Source organism: Lissotriton helveticus, chromosome 9 (genome assembly GCF_964261635.1).
Source record: "Lissotriton helveticus chromosome 9, aLisHel1.1, whole genome shotgun sequence".
NCBI classification, from domain to species: Eukaryota; Metazoa; Chordata; class Amphibia; order Caudata; family Salamandridae; genus Lissotriton; species Lissotriton helveticus.
In genome coordinates, this window is record NC_136070.1 from 121,340,621 (window position 1) to 121,365,333 (window position 24,713).

Here is a 24,713-nt window from a genome sequence, read left to right on the forward strand (position 1 = left end):
ACAGTCTGGGGTTTTCACTACACTATCCATAGTCGCACCTTCAGCCAGCCCATGTGTGGCAGTATTTGGGCGCGACGATAGACACTCTGGCGGCCACAGCTCAGCCAAACGCAGTGAGGATAGGCAACATCCAGTCGCTCATCCAAAAATTCAGACCACAACACTCACTTCCTGCGAGAGTGTTCATGCAGTTCATAGGCATGATGGCCTCCTGCATCTTCATAGTCCCGCACACACGGTTGCATATGCGTCCGCTACAGGAATGCTTGGCACATCAGTGGACTCAGGCTCAAGGACAGTTGAAAGACCTAGTGTTGGTGACCGGTCGGGCATACAACTCTCTGCATTGGTGGAATCCACACAACCTTTGCAAGGGCCGACCGTTCCAAGAGCCTGTGCCACAGATTGTCCTGACGACGGACGCATCTCTCCAGGGATGGGGAGCTCATGTGCTCCACTACACGGTGCAGGGACTATGGTCGACGCAGCACAGGAAGATGCACATCAACTACCTAGAACTGATGGCAATCTTCATGGCACTCAAGTCCTTCAAAGTACATCTGTGCAACAACGTTGTGTTGATCCGGACGGACAACATGACAGCCATGTACTACATCCAAAAGCAGGGAGGTACACACTCTCCACAGTTGTCTCATCTGGCTCAGAGCATGTGGAAGTGGGCCATTCAGAGGAACATCTTCCTCATGGCGGAACACCTCCCGGGCAAGGACAATCAGATGGCGGATCTGCTCAGCAGGTACAGCCACCAGCTGCACGAGTGGGAGTTACATCCATCAGTACTCCGCCCGTACTTCCAGCAATGGGGTCATCCAGAGATCGACCTGTTTGCCACAAAGGAAAACGCAAAATGCCAAAGCTTTGCCGCCAGGTTCCCTCACCCACAGTCGCAGGGCAATGCGATATGGATGAACTGGTCAGGCAGATTTGCGTACGCTTTTCCCCCAGCACCTCTCATACCGCTGGTGGCAAGAAAGCTAAAGCAGCACTCGATGACACTCATCCTGGTTGCTCCAACGTGGGCACGCCAACCATGGTACACCACGTTTCTAGAACTCTCCGTGGTACCGCATCAAAGGCTGCACCTCACGCCCAGGCTCTTGACGCAGAACCATGGCGACATTCAGCATCCAGATCCGCAACAGCTCAATCTGGCGATCTGGCTCCTGAGGTCTTAGAGTTTGGCTACCTTAATCTACCTCCTGAATGCATGGACATCATCCGGGAGGCAAGAAAGCCCACTACCCGAGCTTGCTATGCAGCGAAATGGAAGCGGTTTGTCATTTACTGTACAGAACACAATATCAACCCGCTGGATGCATCCATTCCTAATATCATCTGCTATTTGTTACATCTTTACAAATGCAATCTGGCATATGCTTCCATTCGGATACACTTATCTGCCATAGCGGCTTATCTTCAGAACAGGCAGCATCTCTCTGTCTTCAGGGTGCCTGCCATTAAAGCATTCCTTGAAGGGCTGAAGCGGGTCATCCCCCCTAGGACCCCGCCAGCTCCTATGTGGAACCTCAATGTGGTCCTCACCAGGTTGATGGGTCCCCCGTTTGAGCCTCTACATTCCTGTGAGATTCAGTTCTTGACATGGAAAGTGGCTTTTCTCATTGCCATCACGTCTCTACGACGCGTTAGTGAGCTACAGGCGCTCACCGTACAGGAGCCATTTATACAAATTCATTCTAACAGGGTGTTTGCCACAAAGGAAAACGCAAAATGCCAAAGCTTTGCCGCCAGGTTCCCTCACCCACAGTCGCAGGGCAATGCGATATGGATGAACTGGTCAGGCAGATTTGCGTACGCTTTTCCCCCAGCACCTCTCATACCGCTGGTGGCAAGAAAGCTAAAGCAGCACTCGATGACACTCATCCTGGTTGCTCCAACGTGGGCACGCCAACCATGGTACACCACGTTTCTAGAACTCTCCGTGGTACCGCATCAAAGGCTGCACCTCACGCCCAGGCTCTTGACGCAGAACCATGGCGACATTCAGCATCCAGATCCGCAACAGCTCAATCTGGCGATCTGGCTCCTGAGGTCTTAGAGTTTGGCTACCTTAATCTACCTCCTGAATGCATGGACATCATCCGGGAGGCAAGAAAGCCCACTACCCGAGCTTGCTATGCAGCGAAATGGAAGCGGTTTGTCATTTACTGTACAGAACACAATATCAACCCGCTGGATGCATCCATTCCTAATATCATCTGCTATTTGTTACATCTTTACAAATGCAATCTGGCATATGCTTCCATTCGGATACACTTATCTGCCATAGCGGCTTATCTTCAGAACAGGCAGCATCTCTCTGTCTTCAGGGTGCCTGCCATTAAAGCATTCCTTGAAGGGCTGAAGCGGGTCATCCCCCCTAGGACCCCGCCAGCTCCTATGTGGAACCTCAATGTGGTCCTCACCAGGTTGATGGGTCCCCCGTTTGAGCCTCTACATTCCTGTGAGATTCAGTTCTTGACATGGAAAGTGGCTTTTCTCATTGCCATCACGTCTCTACGACGCGTTAGTGAGCTACAGGCGCTCACCGTACAGGAGCCATTTATACAAATTCATTCTAACAGGGTGGTGCTGCGCACTAACCCTAAGTTTCTTCCTAAGGTGGTGTCGCAGTTTCATGTCAATCAAACCATCGAACTGCCCGCATTCTTTCCAAACCCTGAAACAGTAGCAGAAAGAATGCTCCACACGCTTGATGTCAAAAGAGCGTTAATGTACTACATTGACAGAACGAAAGATTTTAGAAAGACACAACAGCTCTTTGTTGCCTTCTCGGCCCAGCACAAAGGCAACCCCATTTCCAAAGCAGGAATAGCCAGGTGGATCGTTAAGTGTATTCAGATTTGCTATCACAAAGCTAAGCGCACTTTAACAGTCCCCCCTAGGGCCCACTCCACACGTAAGTTGGGGGCCTCCATGGCGTTCCTAGGTAATATTCCTTTGGAAGACATTTGTAGAGCAGCCACATGGTCTACACCACATACGTTTACTAAACACTACTGTGTAGATGTGCACTCCAAGCAGCAGGCAGCTGTAGGACAGGCTGTTCTTAAAACACTTTTTCAGATTCTGCAACTGGCACGGGCGGCCGCCGTTAATGGAGGGACTGCTATGTATTCTATGCTATAGATATGAATTCAGCAGCCCACATGCCTCGAACTGAATATGCTACTTACCAGTATGCATCTGTTCTTGGCATGTAGGGCTGCTGACATTCATATCGCCCGCCCTCCTCCCCGGCGCTCGTAGCGGTTGCAGACTTTTTTCTTGCATTTACTCTTAGGCATGGCCATCGCTTACACTATTACACTCCATCTTTGCCACAATGGCTAAAAACAATCTAAGGATGGAGTCGAGGCCCATGCGCACTGTAGTCCAGGGGAGGAGCCACCTATCTCGTGATACTTCGAAGACTCTTCCAGGACAACAATGTGCAATCATCCGGACCCAACACTAGGCGGCGATCTATGCTATAGATATGAATGTCAGCAGCCCTACATGCCAAGAACAGATGCATACTGGTAAGTAGCATATTCATTCAGCCACCGCTGCCTTGCCGGAAGACCTACCACTTACTCCACCAGCTCGGGAACGTAATTTTGTCTCCAGTTCTATAATCAGTGCAGTGTACTTGTGAAATTTGAGGTTTATTAACAGGTGTTTTTGCCAAAAATTCCTTTCATACGAGAATATTTGAGTTTATATACAAAGAAAACACTTTTAAAAAGCAGAGTAAGGACAGAAAAACAAAAAAAAGTTACGAAAGCTCGCAAAACATAACTTTCTTTTTTAAGGGTTTACTGTAGGCAGCCAACCCCTCCTGGACCTCTAACCCACATTTTGTATATTATTTTATTTTTATTTTATTGTCTGTACCACAGTACGTTCGCTGTACTGTGTAAGTTTACCTCTGAGAAACTTGTACAACACTGTGAGTTTCCAGGGATTGAAGTGGGCCAAGCTTGTGTGGCTGTTCCTACATGAGTACAGTTGTACCTTACGAGAGGGCTGCGCAGGATCCCGCTGGAGTACCGCAATACCCATGGCATGAAAAAAAAAGTTTTTGGCCCCTGCGGTTGTCCCTCTGGTGTCACTACCCAGCCTTCTTGTATCTTTCTTTTTTTGTCATATCAGAGCACAGGGATTAAGTCCCACAGTCCTGTAAAGGCAGCTTCAAAATATTCTCCATGTTGCTGCCAGGTAGAGTGGTACTGAAATGGTCAACGGGAGAACAAGCTCCCTCGGCAAATCAGAGGACAATATTTTTAGAATTTTTCAGTACTGCAGAACTCCTGAAGAGCTAAGTGTCCAGCCATTTTTTAACCTGCCATGACCACCTGAGCACCTCAAATTTGTAGAAAATATCTGAATGGCTTTACAGCAGATCACAAAAAGTACGCTGTCTGCGTAAAGTTTTAACTTTGTGTCAAATTTAGTATAATTTCGTTCACCTGTTTTTTTCTGTATCTACGACAGAAGTTTCCTATGGGAACGAACATTATGAATGAACGTTTTGGGACCCCCTTTTTCTAGGCTTCCGCTTGACAGATCACCCTGAAGCTTTCCAGGAAGCCGATTGTAAAATCTTTTCGAAACTCGGACCGAACAAGTAATACAGGATAACGAGTAAGATGCCACAGGGAAATACATTGAAGAGTGGAGGAAAGGAAATCAAGATTAGGGGAAGTGTGAAGGACATAAGAGGTACCAAGAAATAACTAAACGAGGAGAGGCACTAATTAGTTATTGGTTTTATTTCATTTCAGACTTTTTTATTCGACTATTTTTATATTAAACCATGTTCAAAAGGCAAAGGTCTCTTGTTCCATTACCAAAGGACCCACTTAGCCTATTTTCTTCCTAACATCGACGTAGTTAGATCAAGGCGTAATGGAAACACCCAATAAGCACTTTGTATTATGGGGGCTAAAATGCTAGACAAGCAAATTATCAGGGCATTTTAAGAAAGCTTTGACACTTAGGGGTTGGTGGATAGATAGATGATAAATGTCAATTGTTCGTAAAAGTTACCAGGAGGAAGAACAATTTGATAATGTGACAGAACGTCTGCAGGGCCCTGATTCCTGCATTCCCTTGCACCATTTTTAACTCCCCTCTTGAGGTAATCATCTCTGAAAATGAAGGTTAAGTTCATTAGATAAAACAATACATTATTAGGACAAAGAGGACTAGTCCACCAACACTAGCTGCAAAACAAACCCAGGGTTATCTATTTTTAATACCCACATACCTGACTTGGACCAATGACTTAGAAATGCAAAATCTTCAAACCAGACCCCACTCGTTGAGCTATCCCTGTGTTCTTATCGATTTAAGACACCTTCTCCCTATTGTTCCATGATCTATAGTTTTGCGTAATGAATCCTTTATCTTTATTTTAATATCAATCCATGTACAATGTAGAAAGGTTCTCATTCGCTGAACGCTGTTCTTTTTTCCCAGTGTCCCTTGGGGCGGCTGCAGATCCGGGAGGCAAAAGTGGAAGAGGTTGACCGGTCCTGTGATTCAGATGAAGATTACGAAGCCACGGGCCGTGGATTGCTGTCCTCGCATTTTACATTAGTTATTCATCCTGTGGACCAGAGCCCCACATACCTCCTTATCGGCACCAGGCATGAAAAAGTAGGTAGAAATCTACTGTGACGTTTCAGAGCAATTTCTTTCCTTGGTGATGCATTTCCGCTTATATACCATCTGGCTCAAAGCAGAATCTGTAGAACCTCTGCATCTTCAACAATAGAGTATCAGCTGAATTCAACAGGCATTACAGCCTCTGGTGGACACTTTTCTACTGAAGAAAGGCAGGACCAAGTTTGTATGACACCCAGTGTGTCATCCAGAAAATGTTAAACTCACAAGCTATAGCATTATTGCACATAACTGGTTTCAATTAAACAGTCTGTCCACAGTCATGCAATGGATAATTTGCACTAGATATGTCCTTAGCTGCCTCTCCTAAGCACTTCTGTATTACATTTGCACATCCTTGTCGGGGGCACAGGCAACTTGTCCCAGTCCTCCGTGGTGCTATCCAGACCAGGCCCCAAATCCAGCATTTTGTTTAGGTGTATCTCTATTCTAACATTTTAGGGCCGGTCATGCTTGTATGGCCCAATGCATCTTTTTTAAATTACATCAGCAGCTGTTCACCTACAAAACATTGCTGTGTTGTCATTGCAAGCTTATTGCTTGAAACACATTTCAGATAAAAACTGAGATGCTGAGACATGAGTTTCTAGGCACAGAGGTAAGTTGCTGATCTTGTTTGGAGTCAATGTTCATTGTTGCGTCTTCTTTAATCTCTGTTTTCTCAAGGACACCTGGCTTTACCACCTTACTGTGGCGGCGGGAAGCGGCAGTGCCAAAGTGGGTACCTTATATGAGCAGCTAATTGGAAAACTATTGGACATAGAAGGAGACACTAGTGAGTATCCAAATGTTTACTATGACCATAGACCAGTGCTGCTAGATGTGTAGTGTCCCTCTTCAGATTCATCTATTCTGACTGCTAATTTACCTTTTTATTTATGTTTATTCTGTCATCTTTCTGGGGTAAGTCTGTTTGTTGCCCGGGTGCACGTATCCCAGAAAGATTACAATTGGCACTGCCATATGGGGGCCACTTGAACCGGTACTGAGGCTGACCAAGCAGGGGTACGATAGTGGGACAAACACCCGGCATGACAATACTACACTTCACTTCTGTGTCCTAAGTGTGGTGTCAGACCTAGAAGCACATTCTTGCTTCCTCTAGGAAAGACCCCTCCTCTGGAAAGACCAAAATAGAATTTAGTCCTGTTGCTTCCTCATACAATATCTAAATAAAGTGGGCACTTGTGGGCAACACAACACACAGGTACCAGATTTCTAAATGTCTAAAAACGTAATGCAATAGCATAAAAATACTGTTTAAAAAAAACAATACCAAGTTTACAATATACTAGTTTCAAGAATAGAATTGGTGTTATGGTTCACTGTAGTAGATGGGGGTCCTTTTGATTATCACCTGTATATAAACATGAAAATACATAGTGCTAAGAAATCAGAACTCTGTACACTGAATACAAGCCAAAGACCATTTATGTGACAAGGGATTACAATTACATTCCAATTTACATTCAAACAAAGGAACAAGGGAGAGCACTTTTTATATATATTTTTTTCCTGAAAACCTGCATAAAAACAGTTCTCTCAAGAAGAACACTTACAAGGTAAATCTAAGCAATTTGTGCAAGCATTGGCAAAGTCGATAGGTTTGACTTGCATATGGAGCTCTGATTAGAACATTTTAAAAGCCTGCTACACTGCAAAAAAAAAGAAAAAATATTGCTTGTGCAGAGAATGCATTTATGAGAAAAATAATTAAATTTTTGGGTCTCCGTGACCGAGGGGAAAACTAATATGCCTTCACACCAGTCCATCAGACACACACCAACAGATCTGCTAGATTTCCTTCCATCTTGTCCACCAATGTTTCAGCTTGGATCGCCATTGGGTAACTGAGAACCCTGATGAGGGTACTTCTCCTTAAGTTATCAAACAGCTTGATTTTGTCATCTAGTTGTCCTCTGGTCTCTGTTGCAAAATGTGTGAAGGCCTTAAACCTCTGACACAATCCCCAAGCTTCTCCTTCTGGTTTATGTTTCATAGTTTTTATTGAAAAAAAATCAATTTCTAATATCCGCTCCCACACCCTCCACGCACCTCACATTTTCTTATCCTGCCCTTTCTCATTTGCCCATTGGGATTCTGCATTGTAGTGTCCTACTCTCATATCGCCTGTTGGCCTTTACACTATCAATACCCTATAGAAGTATCTCTGTTAATTTATGAAACCTAGTAATCCTAGTCTCGAGGCAAGTGAGGCCTCTGAAGTCTCAGATGATATAAGGCCATCGTTAGCAATTTGACCCATTGCAGACCCAAGGTGCCGTATGCTACTTTCTTGTGTCTCAATAGCCTTTGTAGCCATAAGTCAAATTTCTAGTCCGGTCCTCTCCCCCGTTATTAAAAAAACTACTTGTGTCGCTTCTAACAGTAGGCACAATATCGTCTTCCACAGGGCAGAATGCAGTGGGTAGAGTGTTTATGCTGGTCGGCCTAAAATCACTGTCTCAGTAGCTCGCTACCTATAGCAAGTCTGATCCAATTGATGATGTCTGAGCAGCAATTTTATAGATACTGGCATCTCCATAGGATAAGCAGATTTGAGCCTGTCTCTCCACACCTCTTTCAGCATTCCCCACTCTGTGTGATCTATTGTGTATAGCCTTGCAGTGTATTGTGCCATTAATAGATGAGTTTACAAATTGTTTCTGTCCATAGTGCATGCCTAGCATAATTATTTGCTCAAAGAAAGTCATCCTACCACTCAAATGAAAAATAAAGTAACACCTTACATTTAATAAAAACATTGATATTGTCCTTAACAGTGTGTTCATTGTGTTTAATCCCGGCAGGTTCTCCCCTGTGGAAAAACCCAACTCTGTGTTATAGTAAGGATGGCCTGCAGAGTTCCCTCACCACCCTGCCATCGGAAGCCCTTCAGACGGAGGCACTGAAGCTCTTTAAGGTAGCACCATTTGAATCTCAAGAAAAGCGACATTCTGGTGCTGAACAGACAGTATTTTAATTTTTAGCACCCGTCTAGGACAAGAATGATTATTGAAAGAGAGGGACATGAAACCGCATGCACCTTCAGAAAATTTAGTCTGCGGTGAACTGCATTTAGGAATTGATCTATAAAACCTCTTGTTGGCACTTTGTTTATTGCACCGACTGTGTTTGAAGCGATATTCCCAGGCCTCATAAACCATCCCATTGCCACATGAAGGAATTAAGGATGTTGGGGATCTGGGACTGCTATCCAGTAACAGGTCGGTTTTTTCGCCCTACTCCTAAAACTTTGTCCTCTAAGGCAATATATATTTAGGTGTTCGAAAGAGAGAGGGTCTCTTCCTAGAAACAAAGCTGTCTGCCATAATTCATACATGGTATGTGTATATATTCCTCTAGGAAAGTGCATATTTTTGGCATGGTCACCCCCACTTTTTTTCCTGGTATACAATGCAATGTCACGTGGAAATGCACTGGGTTCCTGCTAACCAGGTCCCTAGTGCCAGATCTTTATTTACCTAAAACTGTGCAAAATGTACCCCAATTGGCAATACCTCTAGCACCCCCTGTAAGTCCCTAGTAAATGGCACACCTGTTACCTAGGGCGTGGGGTACTAAACAGGACCCCTAAAGGCTGCAGCATGAATTGTGCCACCTTGAGGGACATCTCAACAAGCATAGGAATACTGCCATTGCAAGCTGCTTGTCTTGGTGCAGACAAAAGTGAAAGATGACATGGCACACATCGTTGTGTCATGCCCACAGACGCTGCATGCAGCCTGGGCAAGTCACCCAAACAGCAGGCCTTACAGCCCTAAGGCAGAGTGGACCATGCTGCTTGTGTGGACATATCTTCATGAGCAGAAATGCCCCTGTGCTCGTCAGTTCCAATTGCTGCCAGTTCAAGTGACCAGGGAAGCCATTTTAAGTACATGAACTGGACACTGGTGAAAACGAGTCCTCCAGCCTCATGATGGCTTCACTGAAACCCAAAATGTTTGGTATCAAACATGTCTTATTAATAAATCCACACTGATTCAAGAGATGGATTTATTAATGCATGCACCCAGCGAGCAGCTCAAAGGTGCCCCCTGAAAACCTACCAATGACTAGTGTGCTGACTGACTGGTCCTAGCCAACCTGCCACCACAAACAAGTTTTGAACCCCCAGGGGAGAAGGTCAGGAACAAAGCCTACTCGGGCCGTGGGTGTTTTCACCCCCTTCCACAGGATGACCTGGAATTAGCATTCCAAGGCAGGGAGCTTAAAAGAGCCCACCGCATTTGGTGTGTGGATCGAAAGTGTCTTCATGTCCCAGAGCATCGTGAGGCCTGATTCCCCTTGTTGGTTCAGACCATCTGGCCTCCCAGTCCAAACCTGCAGCCTCTTTCTGACCGGACTGATTCCCATTCATTAGCCTTGGGCATCTGACGCTGTATTGCACCTCTGCACGTGGCCACTCAAGTTTCGCCGGGTGTGACCTCTTGGTGCTGTCTTGGACCTTGCCCTTTACTCACCTTAAATCCAGGAGACGCTGTGATGGACCTCTATGCAGTATTTGTTTTTCTTCGATAGGACAACATTGCAGCCTCTGGAAAGTGTCATCTTTTGAAAACTAAAAGTGTTTCTATATCAAAACGTACTTACCTGATCATATTGATTCTTGTACTTAAATGTATATAAAAATACATGTTATTTTTATAAATTGGTGTGGATCTCTGTATGGAGTTGTGCCGATCATTTATTGATTATGTGTGTATTTGCCGATGTCTGACACTGCTCTCTGATAAGCTGCTGCTCGACCACACTACCCCCTAAAAGAGCACTTTGGAATAGCTATAGCAAGTCCCTGTCCACTCTTAAGAGAATACCTTGATTCTTTGCACGGTCTATCTCTTTTTGGTGTAGTATATAAAGAGACAGCTTCCTACGATTCCTGTAAAGGACTGCATGCTATTCTACATTGAAACTTGTAACACAGCCATTCAGACCCTCTTGTCCAGATCATCATAATATAGTTGGGACTCTCCTAGACAAAGTTGCTGTCTCACATTAAAGATGGAAACAAGCAATTTACTTTCTAAATCTAGACATGCTCCCATGGTTATGAGCTCTGCACGCCATGTTATTTCACTCTGGGCACAACTAGAAAATCTGTATATGATAATGAATTAATACATTTGGCTAAATAATTCAGTAAGTCAGTACCTTGTTAGTGCACAATTGTATTTATTTTTAATAAGATAATACATGAACGAAATTAAGTCTGCAATAATGATGACGTTTTCTCTTTCAAGATTTCCTATTTTTTGGTTAAAATTAAACAAACTTTGGATTGCAATTTATATCCGGATTTAAAAATGTCATAAAAGTAGCAGATCATATGGTCGTACAAAACATGCAAATTCGCACACGAAAACCCACTAATCTGAGTCATAAAAAATACGAAATCCTAAAAGATGTCAGTTTAAGTGAATATTATGGTACAATCCAAACCAACTGACATTCACCTATTAGGATTATTCAACCAACTATCATTCCCAAGCTACTGAAGTGTTTTTAAGTAGCGCTTTTAAAACCTACTTTAGTTGATAATCTTGTCTCCCATAGCATCCCTTAAATGTTTCATTGTAAAGAGATGTGTGCGCATGTTTGTGTAAAAAAACAAATATTCATTAAATATTTTGTTCAATACATATAAATTGAACTGAAACTACATGAAAGAGACTACATAATACATCTATTTCTTTAGGTGCTATTTATTATTTAAACGTTATTTGTGTGCCTGATACAGTAAGTTTTTTTTCTGTAAGTATGGCTCGTAGACACCCAGGAGTAATTCACAACTAAGTATGGAGCAATTCACACCTACAATTTACAATTACTACAGACGTTGTACTTCTGGTACTCTGTTTTATATATCGTATCATACGTGTGCAACGGAAGCATAACCAGTACACAGAATATCAGGTACCAAAACTCTTCAGGAAATCAGCAGGTGTGGGGTAAATTGCTTCTAATGATGGCAGTGCTACCCTCATCCACTCTTCCATGGTAGAATCTCATTGTTTCCCTCTGCATGCAGCTATTCTCATCTCAGAGGAAGAAGAGGGATGTAGATTAAGGATTTCACTTGTTCTTCGCTCGCTCGTCTTCATAATGATGTCTTCATGCTGTAGGAGCCGTCCCACACCCTTTGTTAGTATCCTGCTACTACTTTTTATTCTCTAGGTCTTCTATGTGTACTACGTCCATGATCATTGTGAGGAAGAAGCTTGGATATCCCTGGTTCAAACTCAGTTTCAATGAAACTTATTCACTCAATATGGTGTCTTCTCTTAGGCCACATGTAAAGGTCCTTTTGTCAGTTCAGTAGCAGTGGCCTCCATAACGGCAGGTCTTCCTCAGGAAGGGAAAGTTCCAGTATGGCTCACAAGCCTTTTAGGCACACAGAGGAACCCGTCATGTGACGTGGCTTCCACTAGCTGGGACTATTCAAGGAGGTCTTGTAATTGTTCTCCTTTCTTATGGTTAGAAACAGCCTTTCCAGACCTAACATTGACGAACATCCGCTACATCCAGTCCAATTAGCAAATTTAACACATGCACACGGATGCAAATTATATATCCCCTTTTCATCATGCAGAATTAAAATAAGTGAAGAAAATCAGGTAATAAATAAAATGATGAAATAGCTACATAATTTCTAAATATACATGAGATTCTTCATACATTGTATGATAAATGATTGCATGTGTACATCAAATTTGATTTTCAGTCTTTCGAAATCCACTTTTTTTCCTTGTAGTCTTGTCAGCTGTTCATCAACGTGCCCTTGGAAGCCCCATCCATTGATTATCACGTGTCGTTAGCACAGACTGCATTGCAGGTGTGCATGACGCACACCGAGCTGCAGAATGAGATCTACTCCCAGCTGATCAAGCAGACGAGCTGCCGCCAGCCCCAGAACCACTCAGTCATTCAGGTGGGTAATGCTGCCACCAGTACGGTCTTGCAAAGATATTTAAACCCCAAGGTTCTTCATTCCACATTTCATAAATATAAACTTTACTTTTCACGGCATTCTTATTCACAAATTTGTCGGCGCTCGTCAAGGTTGTTTCGTAACCTCAAAATGTCAGGAATCTGTCTGATATTACCTAAAGTGCCTATTATTGTGTTACTGGCATATCCGAGGAATTGATATATTAGTACATTTTTTCCAAAGCATTTCGTGGTTGTCACAGCCTGCTACTACAACTTGGAATCTGTAGCCATCAAAAGGGGCAGTGTCAGTGGCCCCAGCAGTTTTAGAGATGGAGCTACCACAGTGGAAGGGTAAAGAGGGGTGTGCAGAGTCAGGATGAATCCTTGATGGGGGACTTTGAGCCCTGGTGTTTCTTCATGCTAACATTGCTTCTTGTTCTCTAAGGCCCAAAACATATCTGGTTTTTTTCTCCCTATGAGAAGATATTAGCCACTTTTAAAAGTGTGCTGCCGAGTTGCTGTGTGACCAAAGATTTTTTAAATGTTAGGATCTCCTTCGTGAAGGCATAGAAGTGAAGTCCGAGGAGGTCATGGGTGGGACTAATTCCAGCGAATGCTCATTGGCCGGAGTTCCCCTTTTGGAACAGCCTTCTACTGGTCTGCCTTTTTAGCATGTAGATCATACAAGTTGATTTACATTTAGAAAGACTAGACACTCAGCAAATTTCTCAGGTTAAAAAAAAACACAGCGGACCCGATTCATAGCAATTTTGAGCTTTCAACTTAGCTTTTTACAGAAATTCTGGCGAATAGGGAGTTATTTTTGCCCCTTAGGTTCACGAGATATAAGCAATATTAGCCACCTACTACAAATTCTGCACCTGACGCAATAATTTGAAACTAAATAAACAGAAGAAACTAGCGCCCTCAAACTATTCGCTTCTTGGGGTTGCAGATGAAGTGTATTGAGAGTCAGCGCAATTGCACTAAGTGTGTAAATAAAAACATTATCCAAGGATGTCCTGTGGGAAAGAGCGATTGGTCTTGGAGAACTTAGAGTTGATACCTACATCTTACTTCTGGAATTTCTTCTGAACAGGTATGCATGGTGCCAACCCAACGCTTCTTGTCTCAAGTATGAACCAAATTGCAGTAAGATATGGCATCAGTGAGGAAAGCCTAATGGGAGTAGCTTGTGACTAATCCCTTGGAGTACCGTGTTCAATATGGGATCTGTTTGATCTGTTTTGATCGCTGATTCACGGCATCAGAGACTTAGGATGTGGTTTGTTTGTGATTAGTGGGTTAAAGTCACTGTTTGTTCATTGATAAGCATGACATTATACTTAAAAAAAAAAATTATTAGAGTTTTAGGTTATACCAGTAAAAATGTGTGAAACTTTCAAGTAAATGTCAGTAAATTAAATTCCAAACTGTTTGCATGCATGCATGCAAGCGGGGATAAGGCTTGTTGCTTGCCTGCTCGGGCCAGTGCCTTTAGCTACTTGTGGAGTTAAGTGACACTGAATGTGTTCTTCTGAATTTATCTTGACAGTGCTGGCAGCTCCTGGCTCTCTGTGCCGCCCTCTTTCTTCCTCAGCACCACTTCCTCTGGTACCTGAAACAACATCTGCAGCGGCATGCAGATCCCCGGTAACAGCGCTAATTTCCATTGATGTTTTGTATATACTAGTGATTGTCTCCCAATGCATTTTATGTTCAACTAGATCTTTCTGATCAGCCCAAAAACGGGTGAAATCAGTATGTGATTGTCATGAGAAAATGCTGCACGTTTTCAGGGTGACAGGTACACTGAGATAGTCAATACTCGGAGAGAGCAACTGAAAACGTTGCTTGTAGACAGGTTCCTCAAACAGAAGTTTTGCAGCGTGAATCTTTCTGGATTCACTATGCTGTGCATTATTCCGCGGTCTTGTGGTTGGGTCCGGATTCGTAGTCTTTTCTTTGTTTTTTTTTTTTTTTGTAGCCCAGGTGGGCGTCGGCGTCACACCCCCTTGGGTGTATTTCCGGTGACGTCGGCATGCTTCCTGCGGAAGCTCCCACTCCTGGGCGCCATCTTCAGATTCTTTTTTTCCGCGGTCGGGTCTGGATCGTTCCCGCTTGGGCTCCAGACATTTTTGGAGAAAGAAGAAAGAAAAGACAGAAAACGCAAGGAGAAGTCATCTGAAGACTCCAGGGAACTTCATCGACGAACAATCAGCAAGGAAAAGGCGTTTTTTCATCGAGATCCTCGACGAACACGCGACCAGGGAAGCCCTGGACGCTCGAGGATGGACAACACGCCGTTCAAGTTCTGCCGTAACTGCCACCACAAGTACGCGCAGAAGGACTAGCACCCGGTATGCAACCTTTGCCTACCGGTGAATCACGAAAGCGGGGACTGCAGCGCCTGCTCCGCCTTCGCCCCGAAGACCCTTCGTGTGAGAGAGAGGCAGAGGGTAGCACACGACGCCCTGCAGGGGAAGGCCCCAACGCCATCCCTCTACGAGCTGGGGATGTCCTCCGAGGAAGAAGACAACGCTGCCGCCGAAGACGACAGCTACACGGTCGTAGAGACCGATTACACGAAGACTTCTGATAAGGTAGGAGACTCTTCGGCCCCAAAGAACCCGAGAGACTCTGAGTCTCGAAAAATCGAGGGGAAGACCCCGAAAGCGCCGACGCCAAAAAAGGCGGCGTCCGCGACTACTCACAGGCCCAGCGGATCCTCCGAGAAGGACTCCCCGGCGCCGAGAGCTGCTGATCAGCAGAAAACGTCGAAAATCGTCCACGAAAAGGATCGATCGACGCCGAGGGAGAAAGACCCTAAACTAACGACGACGGCGAGAGACCCAAAATCCGGTTCGACGTCGACGTCGAAAACTTCGACACCGAAAGGCACGGCACCGAGCCAACTGCCGAAAAGAACAGCCGATCCATCCGACGCGGAACACGCGGCCGAGATGGAGAAGAAGAGAAGGCGCCTCGAGGCCGAAATGGAGAACAACATGCAGCGTAAGAAAGATTTCGACGCTAGGATGAAAGCCTTCACGATCCCTCACAAGACCAAGCCACCGGTGGTCGAGGTGGTCGAGGAGGAAGAAGAGATCGCCGAGGTCGCCGAGGAACAAGACCAGGACGTCGAGGTGGTCGATGACCAGGAAGAGTCCGACAATCCCTACGATAGTTACAACTATGGGGAGGAAGAGGACAGCAGGACGGACGCAGAGTCGGCACCCTCTGACCTACAGGAGGTAGATTACATTGATGTCGACACCGACAGCCCGGAGGAGGTGGTCGACACATACCCCTCGAGGCCCTCGCCGCCGGACGACATCGGGGCCTACAACTCGGTGATACAATCTGCCGCAGCAGCATTCAAGCTCAAGCTCGACGAAGAGAAGCAGAAAGCAGACTTTCTTCTAGAGACTTTGCTCCCAACACAAACAAGGAGCCAGTTCCTTCCAATGCTCAACAGCGTCTTGGCTCAGGGGAAGGAAGCATTCAGGGAACCCGCAACATGCAAGGCAGTAACTCCCAGAACAGAGAAGAAGTACAAACATTCCTCAAAGGACCCAGCCTACATTCAGGGCACGGTCTCCGCAGACTCCATTATCACGGCCACAGCAAGGAAGAGGGCTAACGTACCCACTACCTCGGGTCCACCACCGGATAAGGAGAGCAAAAGGATGGATCTGGTGGGCAGAAGGATCGAACGGAATGCCGTGACCCACTGGCGCATGGCTAATTCCAACGCCCTGATAAACAGGCACATGTACCAGATCATGGAGGGGCTGGGGCAGTTGGTGAAGGACCTGCCCCAGGATGCCAGGCAGAAGGCAGAAAAACTGGTCGAAGAAGGGAAAAACGCGGCAAATTCTTGCCTTAAGACGGCCCTGGATGGGGCAGACACCGCCAGCAGGCTCATGATGATGGGTGTCACGGAAAGGAGACACGCCTGGCTCAGGATCTCAGGTTTCAAACCGGAGGTGCAACACAGCATCCTGAACACACCGTTCAACGGCAACACGCTTTTCGGGACAACAGTTGATGAAAAGCTCAGTCAACTGAAAAAAGATAACGAAACAGCAAGGTCCATGGGAGCATTGCAGTTCAGAGGCAACAAAAGGGGCACCCCGTCACGGAGGCCTGGCGGGAGAGGTGGAAACCAGCCAGGTACATCACACCAGGCTTTCCAACAGACGCACCAGGCAGACTCGCAGGCTCAGCAAGGTCAGCAGAAGCAGTCCTGGCAGTACCAACCAAGAGGCCAGTCCTTTCGAGGGAGAAATGGACGGGGACAGAATAGAAGAGGGGGACAGCAGCCCGCCTCTAAGTGACTTAAAAAAACTCCGTGTGCCCGCCCACAGAAAAGATCCCAGGGGGCAGCACGTACAGAGGGGTCAGGACAAACTAGACACCTACAACCACATGACACCAGTGGGAGGAAGATTAAGATTTTACCTCCAAGAATGGAGAGAAATCACATCAGACAAATGGATCCTCAACATTATCCAATTCGGATACTGCATAGAGTTGGAGGGGAGGCCAACAAGCAGAAAACCAAAAAGAAAACCACTAGCAAGCAAGCAGCTGCAGTGTCTTCAGGAGGAGGCAAGGGAACTCCTGCGGAAGCAGGCCATAGAACGGGTACCCTTCAAGGAAAGAAACACAGGAATATACTCAACGTACTTCCTGGTACCAAAAGTAGACGAGACAATGAGACCCATTCTGGACTTACGGTTCCTGAACAAATTCATAAGAACGCAAAAATTCAAAATGACCTCCCTGCAAGAGGTGCTCCCACAATTGCAGATCGGGGACTTCATGGTCACAATAGACCTCAAAGACGCCTACCTGCACATCCCAATGAACAGAAAGCACAAACACATGCTCAGGTTCACCATTGGAGAAAGCCACTACCAGTTCACGACACTGGCCTTCGGACTAAAATCAGCACCAAGAGTTTTCACAAAGTGCCTCGCAGCAGTCGCAGCGCACCTACGAAGGCAAGGAATACACGTATACCCTTACCTGGACGACTGGCTGGTGAAAGCAAACTCATACCAGAAATGCAAGCAGCGCGCACATACAGTGACGAGCACGCTCATAAGCCTGGGGTTCTCCATCCATTGGAAGAAATCATCAATGGAGCCGGAGCAAGTGAAGATCTTCCTGGGAGCACAGATCAACACCTTACGGGGCAAGGTGTTCCCCAGCGAGAAGAGGGCGAGGGCACTGGTGAAGGAAACTCGCCTCTACTGGAAGGGACAAGCTCGGACAGTGAGGACTGCGAGCAAGATCATGGGCATGATGGCATCATGCATCCACCTGGTACCAAATGTACGACTCCACATGAGACCCATTCAAGAATGGCTACAGGAGCAATGGTCACAAGCTACAGGCAGTTGGTAGGATCTAGTGGTTGTAACGCACGCAGTGCAGAAGGAGATGGCATGGTGGACCATAGAGAACATAACAAGGGGAAAGCCTCTAACGCCCCCAACGCCAACAGTGACCATCACCACAGACGCATCCCTGAAGGGATGGGGCGCTCACATGGAGGAGCTCAAGGTGAGGGGACTGTGGACACCAACAGATGCGGCAAAGCACATCAATTACCTAGAATTGAAGACAATCTTCCTTGCACTGAAAGCCTTTCAAACAAGACTGTACAAACACAAGGTGTTGATACAAACAGACAACACCACTGCGATGTTCTACATCAACAAGCAGAGGGGCACACAGTCAGCCCCACTTTCAACGCTGGCGCAGGAGATATGGAGATGGGCCATCCCTCTTAAGATAGACCTGCTAGCCATACACCTACCAGGGAAGGACAACATACAAGCAGATTGGCTCAGCAGACAGACATCGGCATCCCACGAGTGGGAGCTCAATGCTCAGGAGACAAGGTGCCTGTTCGACAGATGGGGGACACCATCGGTGGACCTGTTTGCCACACGCCAGAATGCAAAATGCCAAAACTTCGCATCCAGGCAGCCCGAGGAGGGGTCACTGGGGAATGCCCTATGGATAGATTGGTCAAGGACATTTGCTTACGCCTTTCCCCCGATACCACTGATGCACAGAGTGCTGAGCAAGTGCAGAGCGAGCAACATGACACTGATACTGGTCGCACCACAGTGGGCGAGGCAGACATGGTACTCGCAGATCATGGAGATGACAGTGTGCACCCCACAGATTCAGCAGGAGGAAAGACCTACTCTCCATGCAGAACGGAGAGGTGCTACATCCAGAACCAGAGAGCCTGAGCCTAGTAGCGTGGCTCCTGAGGACATAGTCGCACATTTGAGACTGCCAGAAAGCACCCTGCGGGTCCTTCGGGAGGCAAGAAGGCCCAGCACTCGGAAGTGCTACGTTGCGAAATGGAAAAGATTCACAATATGGTGCAGACAAGAAAGACTTCACAATAAAATGAAGAGGGACTCCACAGTGCTAAAGTACCTGACGCACTTGCTGGAGAAGAACCTTAGCTCATCCTCTTTAAGAGTTCACTTGGCAGCGATAGTCGCCTACACAAGGGGAGAAACTGGCAGGAGTTTCTTCACATCACAGGTGGTGAAGAGATTCCTAGAAGGAGCGAAAAGGATCGCACCACCCAAGCGGGTGCCGCCACCCGCATGGAACTTGAACATAGTCCTAACGGAACTCATGAAAGAGCCCTTTGAACCACTTCACAAGTCCTCCCTAAAGATGCTAACTATGAAAACAGCTTTCCTGGTTGCAATAACGTCCTTACGCAGAGTAAGCGAGCTTCAAGCGCTGACGCTACAAGAACCCTACATACAAATACACAACGATAGAGTTGTGATGAGGACTGACCCACACTTCATGCCGAAGGTGGTTTCCAAATTTCACATGAACCAGTCCATACAGATACCAAGTTTTTTCCAAAAACCAACAACTAGCGCAGAGCGAGCTCTGCACACTCTAGACGCCAGAAGGGCTGTCATGCACTACATTGAGAGGACGAAGGGACACAGGAAAACAAAACAGTTCTTTGTGTCATTCGCCAACAGCTTCATGGGGAAAGCAGTAACCAAAAAGACCATTGCACGATGGATCGCACAGACAATTCAACTCTGCCACAAGCGTGCAGGACAAGAGCTGGCAGAGGGGACACGTGCCCACTCCACTAGGAAGAAGGGCGCTACAATAGCCTTCCTGGCTAACACACCCATACAAGACATATGCCTGGCGGCAACATGGGCTTCGGTGCACACGTTCACGAAGCACTACTGTGTGGATATACAAATGAACAAGGAAGCTCAAGTTGGACAGAAGGTGCTACAGCACATATTCAATACCCAACGCTCATCTTCCACCCAGCCGCCACAGAGATGAGAAACCGCTACAAAATCTATGCACAGCATAGTGAATCCAGAAAGATTCACGCTGCAAAACGAATAGTTTTCTTACCTGTCGGTGTAGTTTTGCAGCTTAAGGATCTTTCTGGATTCACTAGCGAACCCACCCACCTCCGCCAGAAAGATGAGGCTGGAGAGAGAAGAGGTGGTTAAAAAAAAGGACTTTTAAAGTACAAGCGGTAAAATATCATCTAAATAGAACATTGCCATTACTTCGGAAATGAAAGAAACACGGAAAAAAAGAACCCGAAGATGGCGCCCAGGAGTGGGAGCTTCCGCAGGAAGCATGCCGACGTCACCGGAAATACACCCAAGGGGGTGTGACGCCGACGCCCACCTGGGCTACAAAAAAAATAAAAAACAAACAAAAGACTACGAATCCGGACCCAATCACAAGACCACGGAATAATGCACAGCATAGTGAATCCAGAAAGATCTTCAAGCTGCAAAACTACATCGACAGGTAAGAAAACTATTCGTTAAATATCCACATGCAACTCACAAGAAGGATGTTGCTGATTTGCCTCGTGGAAGCTGATTTGCTGTGTAGTTTGCAAAGGTAGTGGACTATTGGGAAATGCATTGGGGTTTCATTTCTTGCCATATTTGAGGGTGCACCCTCCTCCATAGTGACCAGAAATATTACCTCTAGATTTCCCTTCTCCATCCCTGTCAGGCTTCATAAAATCCTGACATCGGTTTCGCTTCTTGAAATGGAGAGCTGGGCATCAGAAACCCCCTTTTAGTTGGTCACATAGATCCTCATGCCCCCCTAATTTAATGAAAATGAAATGAAATGAAAAAAAGATTTGTTAAGCGCGGTTGCTGCCCACGGGCGTCCAAGCGCTGAGTTAAAGCAGAGAAGTGACGGAGCAGGGAGATAAGGACTAGAGGGGTTTGGCGAACAGTACTGTTTTCAGCTTTTTCCGGAATGAAAGCAAATCAGGGGTGGACCGAAGAGAGAAGGGGAGGGCATTCCAAAGCTTGGCGGCGTTCAGCGAGAACAGCCTACCCCCGGACCTGGCTCTCTTCACTCTAGGAACAACTGCCAGGAAAGCATCCGTAGACCGAAGGTTCCTGTTTGGGTGGTAGGGGATAACAAGGTTGTTGTTGATTGCTGATCCTGTCTTCCAAAAGGCCCGATGCGCAATGCACAGCGCCTTGAATGCCACTCTTTGCCTCACTGGCAACCAGTGCAGGCTTTTCAGTCCAGGTCTGGCTGACTGGGTTCGTGGAATCTGGAGTAGGGTACGTGCAGCGCAATTTTGTACCACCTGCAGCTTCCGGAGGGTCATCTCAGGGGCCCCTACGTATAGAGCATTGTTTGAGTCCAAGCGGGACTGGATGAGGCCTTGTACTGCCACCTTTTTGGCCTCTAGAGGCAAAAGTGGGAGGACCTTCCTCAAGATTCTAAGTAGGCCGAAACAAGTGGCGGACAGCTTGGTGGCCTGGGTGGAGTAGGAGAGCTTTTTGTCTAACCATACTCCCAGGCTCTTGACACTTTCCTTGGGGGTGGGGGGAACACCCAGACCGCAGGGCCACAAGGAGGTGAAAGGTACTGGCGAAGCTGGGCCTAGGAAAACTACCTACAGAAAGAACTAGGGACAGTGCACTGAGTTGGCAAAAATAAAGCATCAAAAACATTAAGATTTGGTCAGCAAGTATTTGTTTTTCATGCCTGATCATGTTGAGCTTATGTTCACAGTTTATGCAAATGTCAACAAGTATCTTGAGAACCATTTCTCTCATAATTTATTTGTTACTGAAGACATAGGTCGACTAGCTTTGGTACCTTCATTTTATAATGTCAGTGTGTCACATATTCTGTCAGCTAAGTGAGTTTTTGAAACTTATCTTTTGTACATTGCCTTTTGATTAGAAGTGAAATTGGCAAGTATTCCATCTACTGTCAGCGATCAGTGGAACGCACATTGCAGACTGGGGATCGCGAAGCCAAGCCCTCTCGGTTAGAGATTGTGTCAATTCTTCTCCGACATCCATACCACCATTCTCTGCCTTTCAGCATACCAGTGCACTTCATGAATGGGACCTACCAGGTGAGTCTATCAGAGGCAGAAATATTCTGAAACTTATACACTGATTCAGATGATTTGGTGGTCACTGCACATAGTGACATAAGAGCCGGGCCCTAGCTTTTGACTATTGTTATTGACAACAACATAGACTACAGACAGGCATAGTATATTCTTCCAAGAATGCAAATTTGTTTGTTGTAATTTAAAATCAGAGATTTTACATTTTGTATTTCTCATTAGCTTATAAATGTAATTGAGTTTTTAAATGTCTTCATTTTTGATTTGCATTAATTGCATTTGTTTGGGGGTGATTTAGGGGTAAGAACATTGTCAGGTAAACTCCGGTGCATCTGGGAACCATAGGTTTTGTGTTGTATTTACCTTACAGTGAACTTTGGAATTGAAAGGGGTGACTGACATTAAGCACATATGTACATTTGTATAGTATTCTTATATGAATAATGTTAATGCATGATGTAAGTTATAAACAGCACATAGACCAATCAATCAACATTTTATCATTTTTTGCAACAAAGTGAACAAGGGCAATACGAATCGCTATATTGTATATTGCATAGCAGGGGGTGGTACATCCGCTTCATACAAAGGAGACTGCAGCAGTAAGAGCTGCTAATATGCACAAAAAAAGATAAAAAAACACATCCCTCACAGATTGTATTAGCATACATAGCAGAGCTCTAATCTATGAAACAGTGTCATGGCTAGTGGGATATGAAGAATGTTCAATGAGGGGTGGGTTAGAGTCTTGGCTTTGGGCGTCAGGTTCCAGAGAAAGTAAGTAGTCACGGAGAGGTTGCCAAATTTCCTGCGGCCGTGCAGTGGGGGATTGTAATGTGGCATGTACCTCACTTATCACAACTCAATATGTCATACTATGCAGCTATGCTTTAATAGTGAGGCAGATCCAGCTGCCTTAAAGCAGCGCTATTTCTCTCCTCGCCAATAGCAGGGCTATATCAGTAAATCTGCAGGCACTCTTCGGGATGTCAGCCACATACCCCAGAAGTGCCACCAAAGGGGTCGGCTCGAGTTTTGTTGATATCATGTGTGAAAGGATGTCCAACACGTCCGTCCAAAAAGTAGAGATTATTTATTTATTTTTGTGTTTTATAGAGAGCAAACTTGACCCGTTAGGGTATCAGAGCGCTTTACATGGATCATAGAAGTGTACAGTAGGCATGGAATCACAAAGTACAAAAGATAAAGAGGGGGCGGGGTGCTTGATACATAAGGGATAGAGGACACATATGTACAGATTACATTTAGTATTACTTAAGATAAGGCCCCAGGATTCTTGGTGAGGTAGCTCGATAGTCAGATGGGGGGCGCTAGTCAGTAGTTGGTCGGAGTCTCTATGTTGGTAGGAGGCAACATTTAGGAGAGGAATTTACCCATGAGGAAAGTTTTGGCCTCCTTTTTGAAACGAGACAGAGAAGGGATTTTTCTGATGGCGGGCGGGAAAGAGTTCCATATTCTTGGAGCGGCCCCAGAGAAAGCCTGATTGAAAGGTTTTTTTTCCGGAAACATGCAGGTTGGAGTAAGAGGTCTTTGGCGGACCGGGAGTTTCTGATTGGGGACAGGTCCACGTCAGGTAGGGGAAGTCTGCCTCTCGGGATCTGCATTTGGGTCATGAAGAGGACCTTGATGGATCAATCTTGAACAAGCCAGCGGGGATGGTATATGATCTGGGCACGGACCGAAAGAGGAGAAATTTATGATGATTGTTGGAGGACACCAGTTTAGTCTGAACTCAGCAGTAGGACCATTCTTTATCAGTGAAAGCTTGAGTTTCCTCTAGGCCTAGCACGTGGTAGACAATGTCTGAATGTCTGAAGGTTCTAGTTTGAGACCTTGCAGCAATAGAGACACCGGGGGCGGGGGGTGGGGGGGTTGCTTCCGCTAAATCACACTCTAGTTTAGCAAAGGGTATGCAAGCATCTGGGTAAAACCAATGATATGCAAACTGGCTCTGTGCTACCAAGAAAAATGTTTGGAAGTCGGGGACTGCAAACCCTCCCTGATTGTAGCGTGGGACGAGGGTGTCCCAGTTGATCCGGGGTCTGAAACCAGCCCAAATCAATTTAAGGAGTAGACCGCGCAACATAAAAAAAAGAATTCATCAAAGGTATGGGCGTGTTAAAAAACCAATACAAAAAGTAGGGAGAAGAACCATTTTGATAATGGCAATCCAGCCCGCCAAGGACAGCGAGAGCCAAATCCCTCGATCAGTCCGAATGTGGATCTGTCCATGGCGGGACCATAGTTGAGATGGATCACCTGGTCCTTTTCCCTATGTAGGGTTATTCCCAAATATTTGGTGGAGTCTTCACAGAAGGTATTCACAGGGTGAGAGCTTAGTGGCTTCCTTGCAAGAGAATAATTCTGATTTTGGGCAGTCAGCATGCAAACCAGAGCGACAACTAAATCTGATGGTTTCTTGCACCAATGGTGCAAGGTTGTCCGAGGGATTTCAAATAAATAACAATATATCGACCACATACATAGACCGAAGCAACAGGCCAGGTGTCAATTGGAGACCACGTGATTGTGTTTTTCTAGTAGATGGCGCACTAGGTTGGCCTATGGCTATAATGAATAAGAG

General features: G+C 45.8%; 1 protein-coding gene across 2 annotated transcripts in view; it reads left to right on the forward strand.

Annotated features, from left to right (window-relative positions):
* PLEKHH1 (pleckstrin homology, MyTH4 and FERM domain containing H1) overlaps positions 1–24,713 on the forward strand; it is a 375,057-nt gene that overhangs the window by 256,539 nt on the left and 93,805 nt on the right. For both annotated transcript variants that reach the window (XM_078659588.1, XM_078659589.1), the window contains exons 16-21: positions 5,503–5,682; positions 6,376–6,484; positions 8,520–8,632; positions 12,485–12,661; positions 14,219–14,316; positions 21,934–22,111. In XM_078659588.1, the coding sequence (XP_078515714.1) occupies positions 5,503–5,682; positions 6,376–6,484; positions 8,520–8,632; positions 12,485–12,661; positions 14,219–14,316; positions 21,934–22,111 (855 nt within the window). The remainder of the gene's footprint in view (positions 1–5,502; positions 5,683–6,375; positions 6,485–8,519; positions 8,633–12,484; positions 12,662–14,218; positions 14,317–21,933; positions 22,112–24,713) is intronic.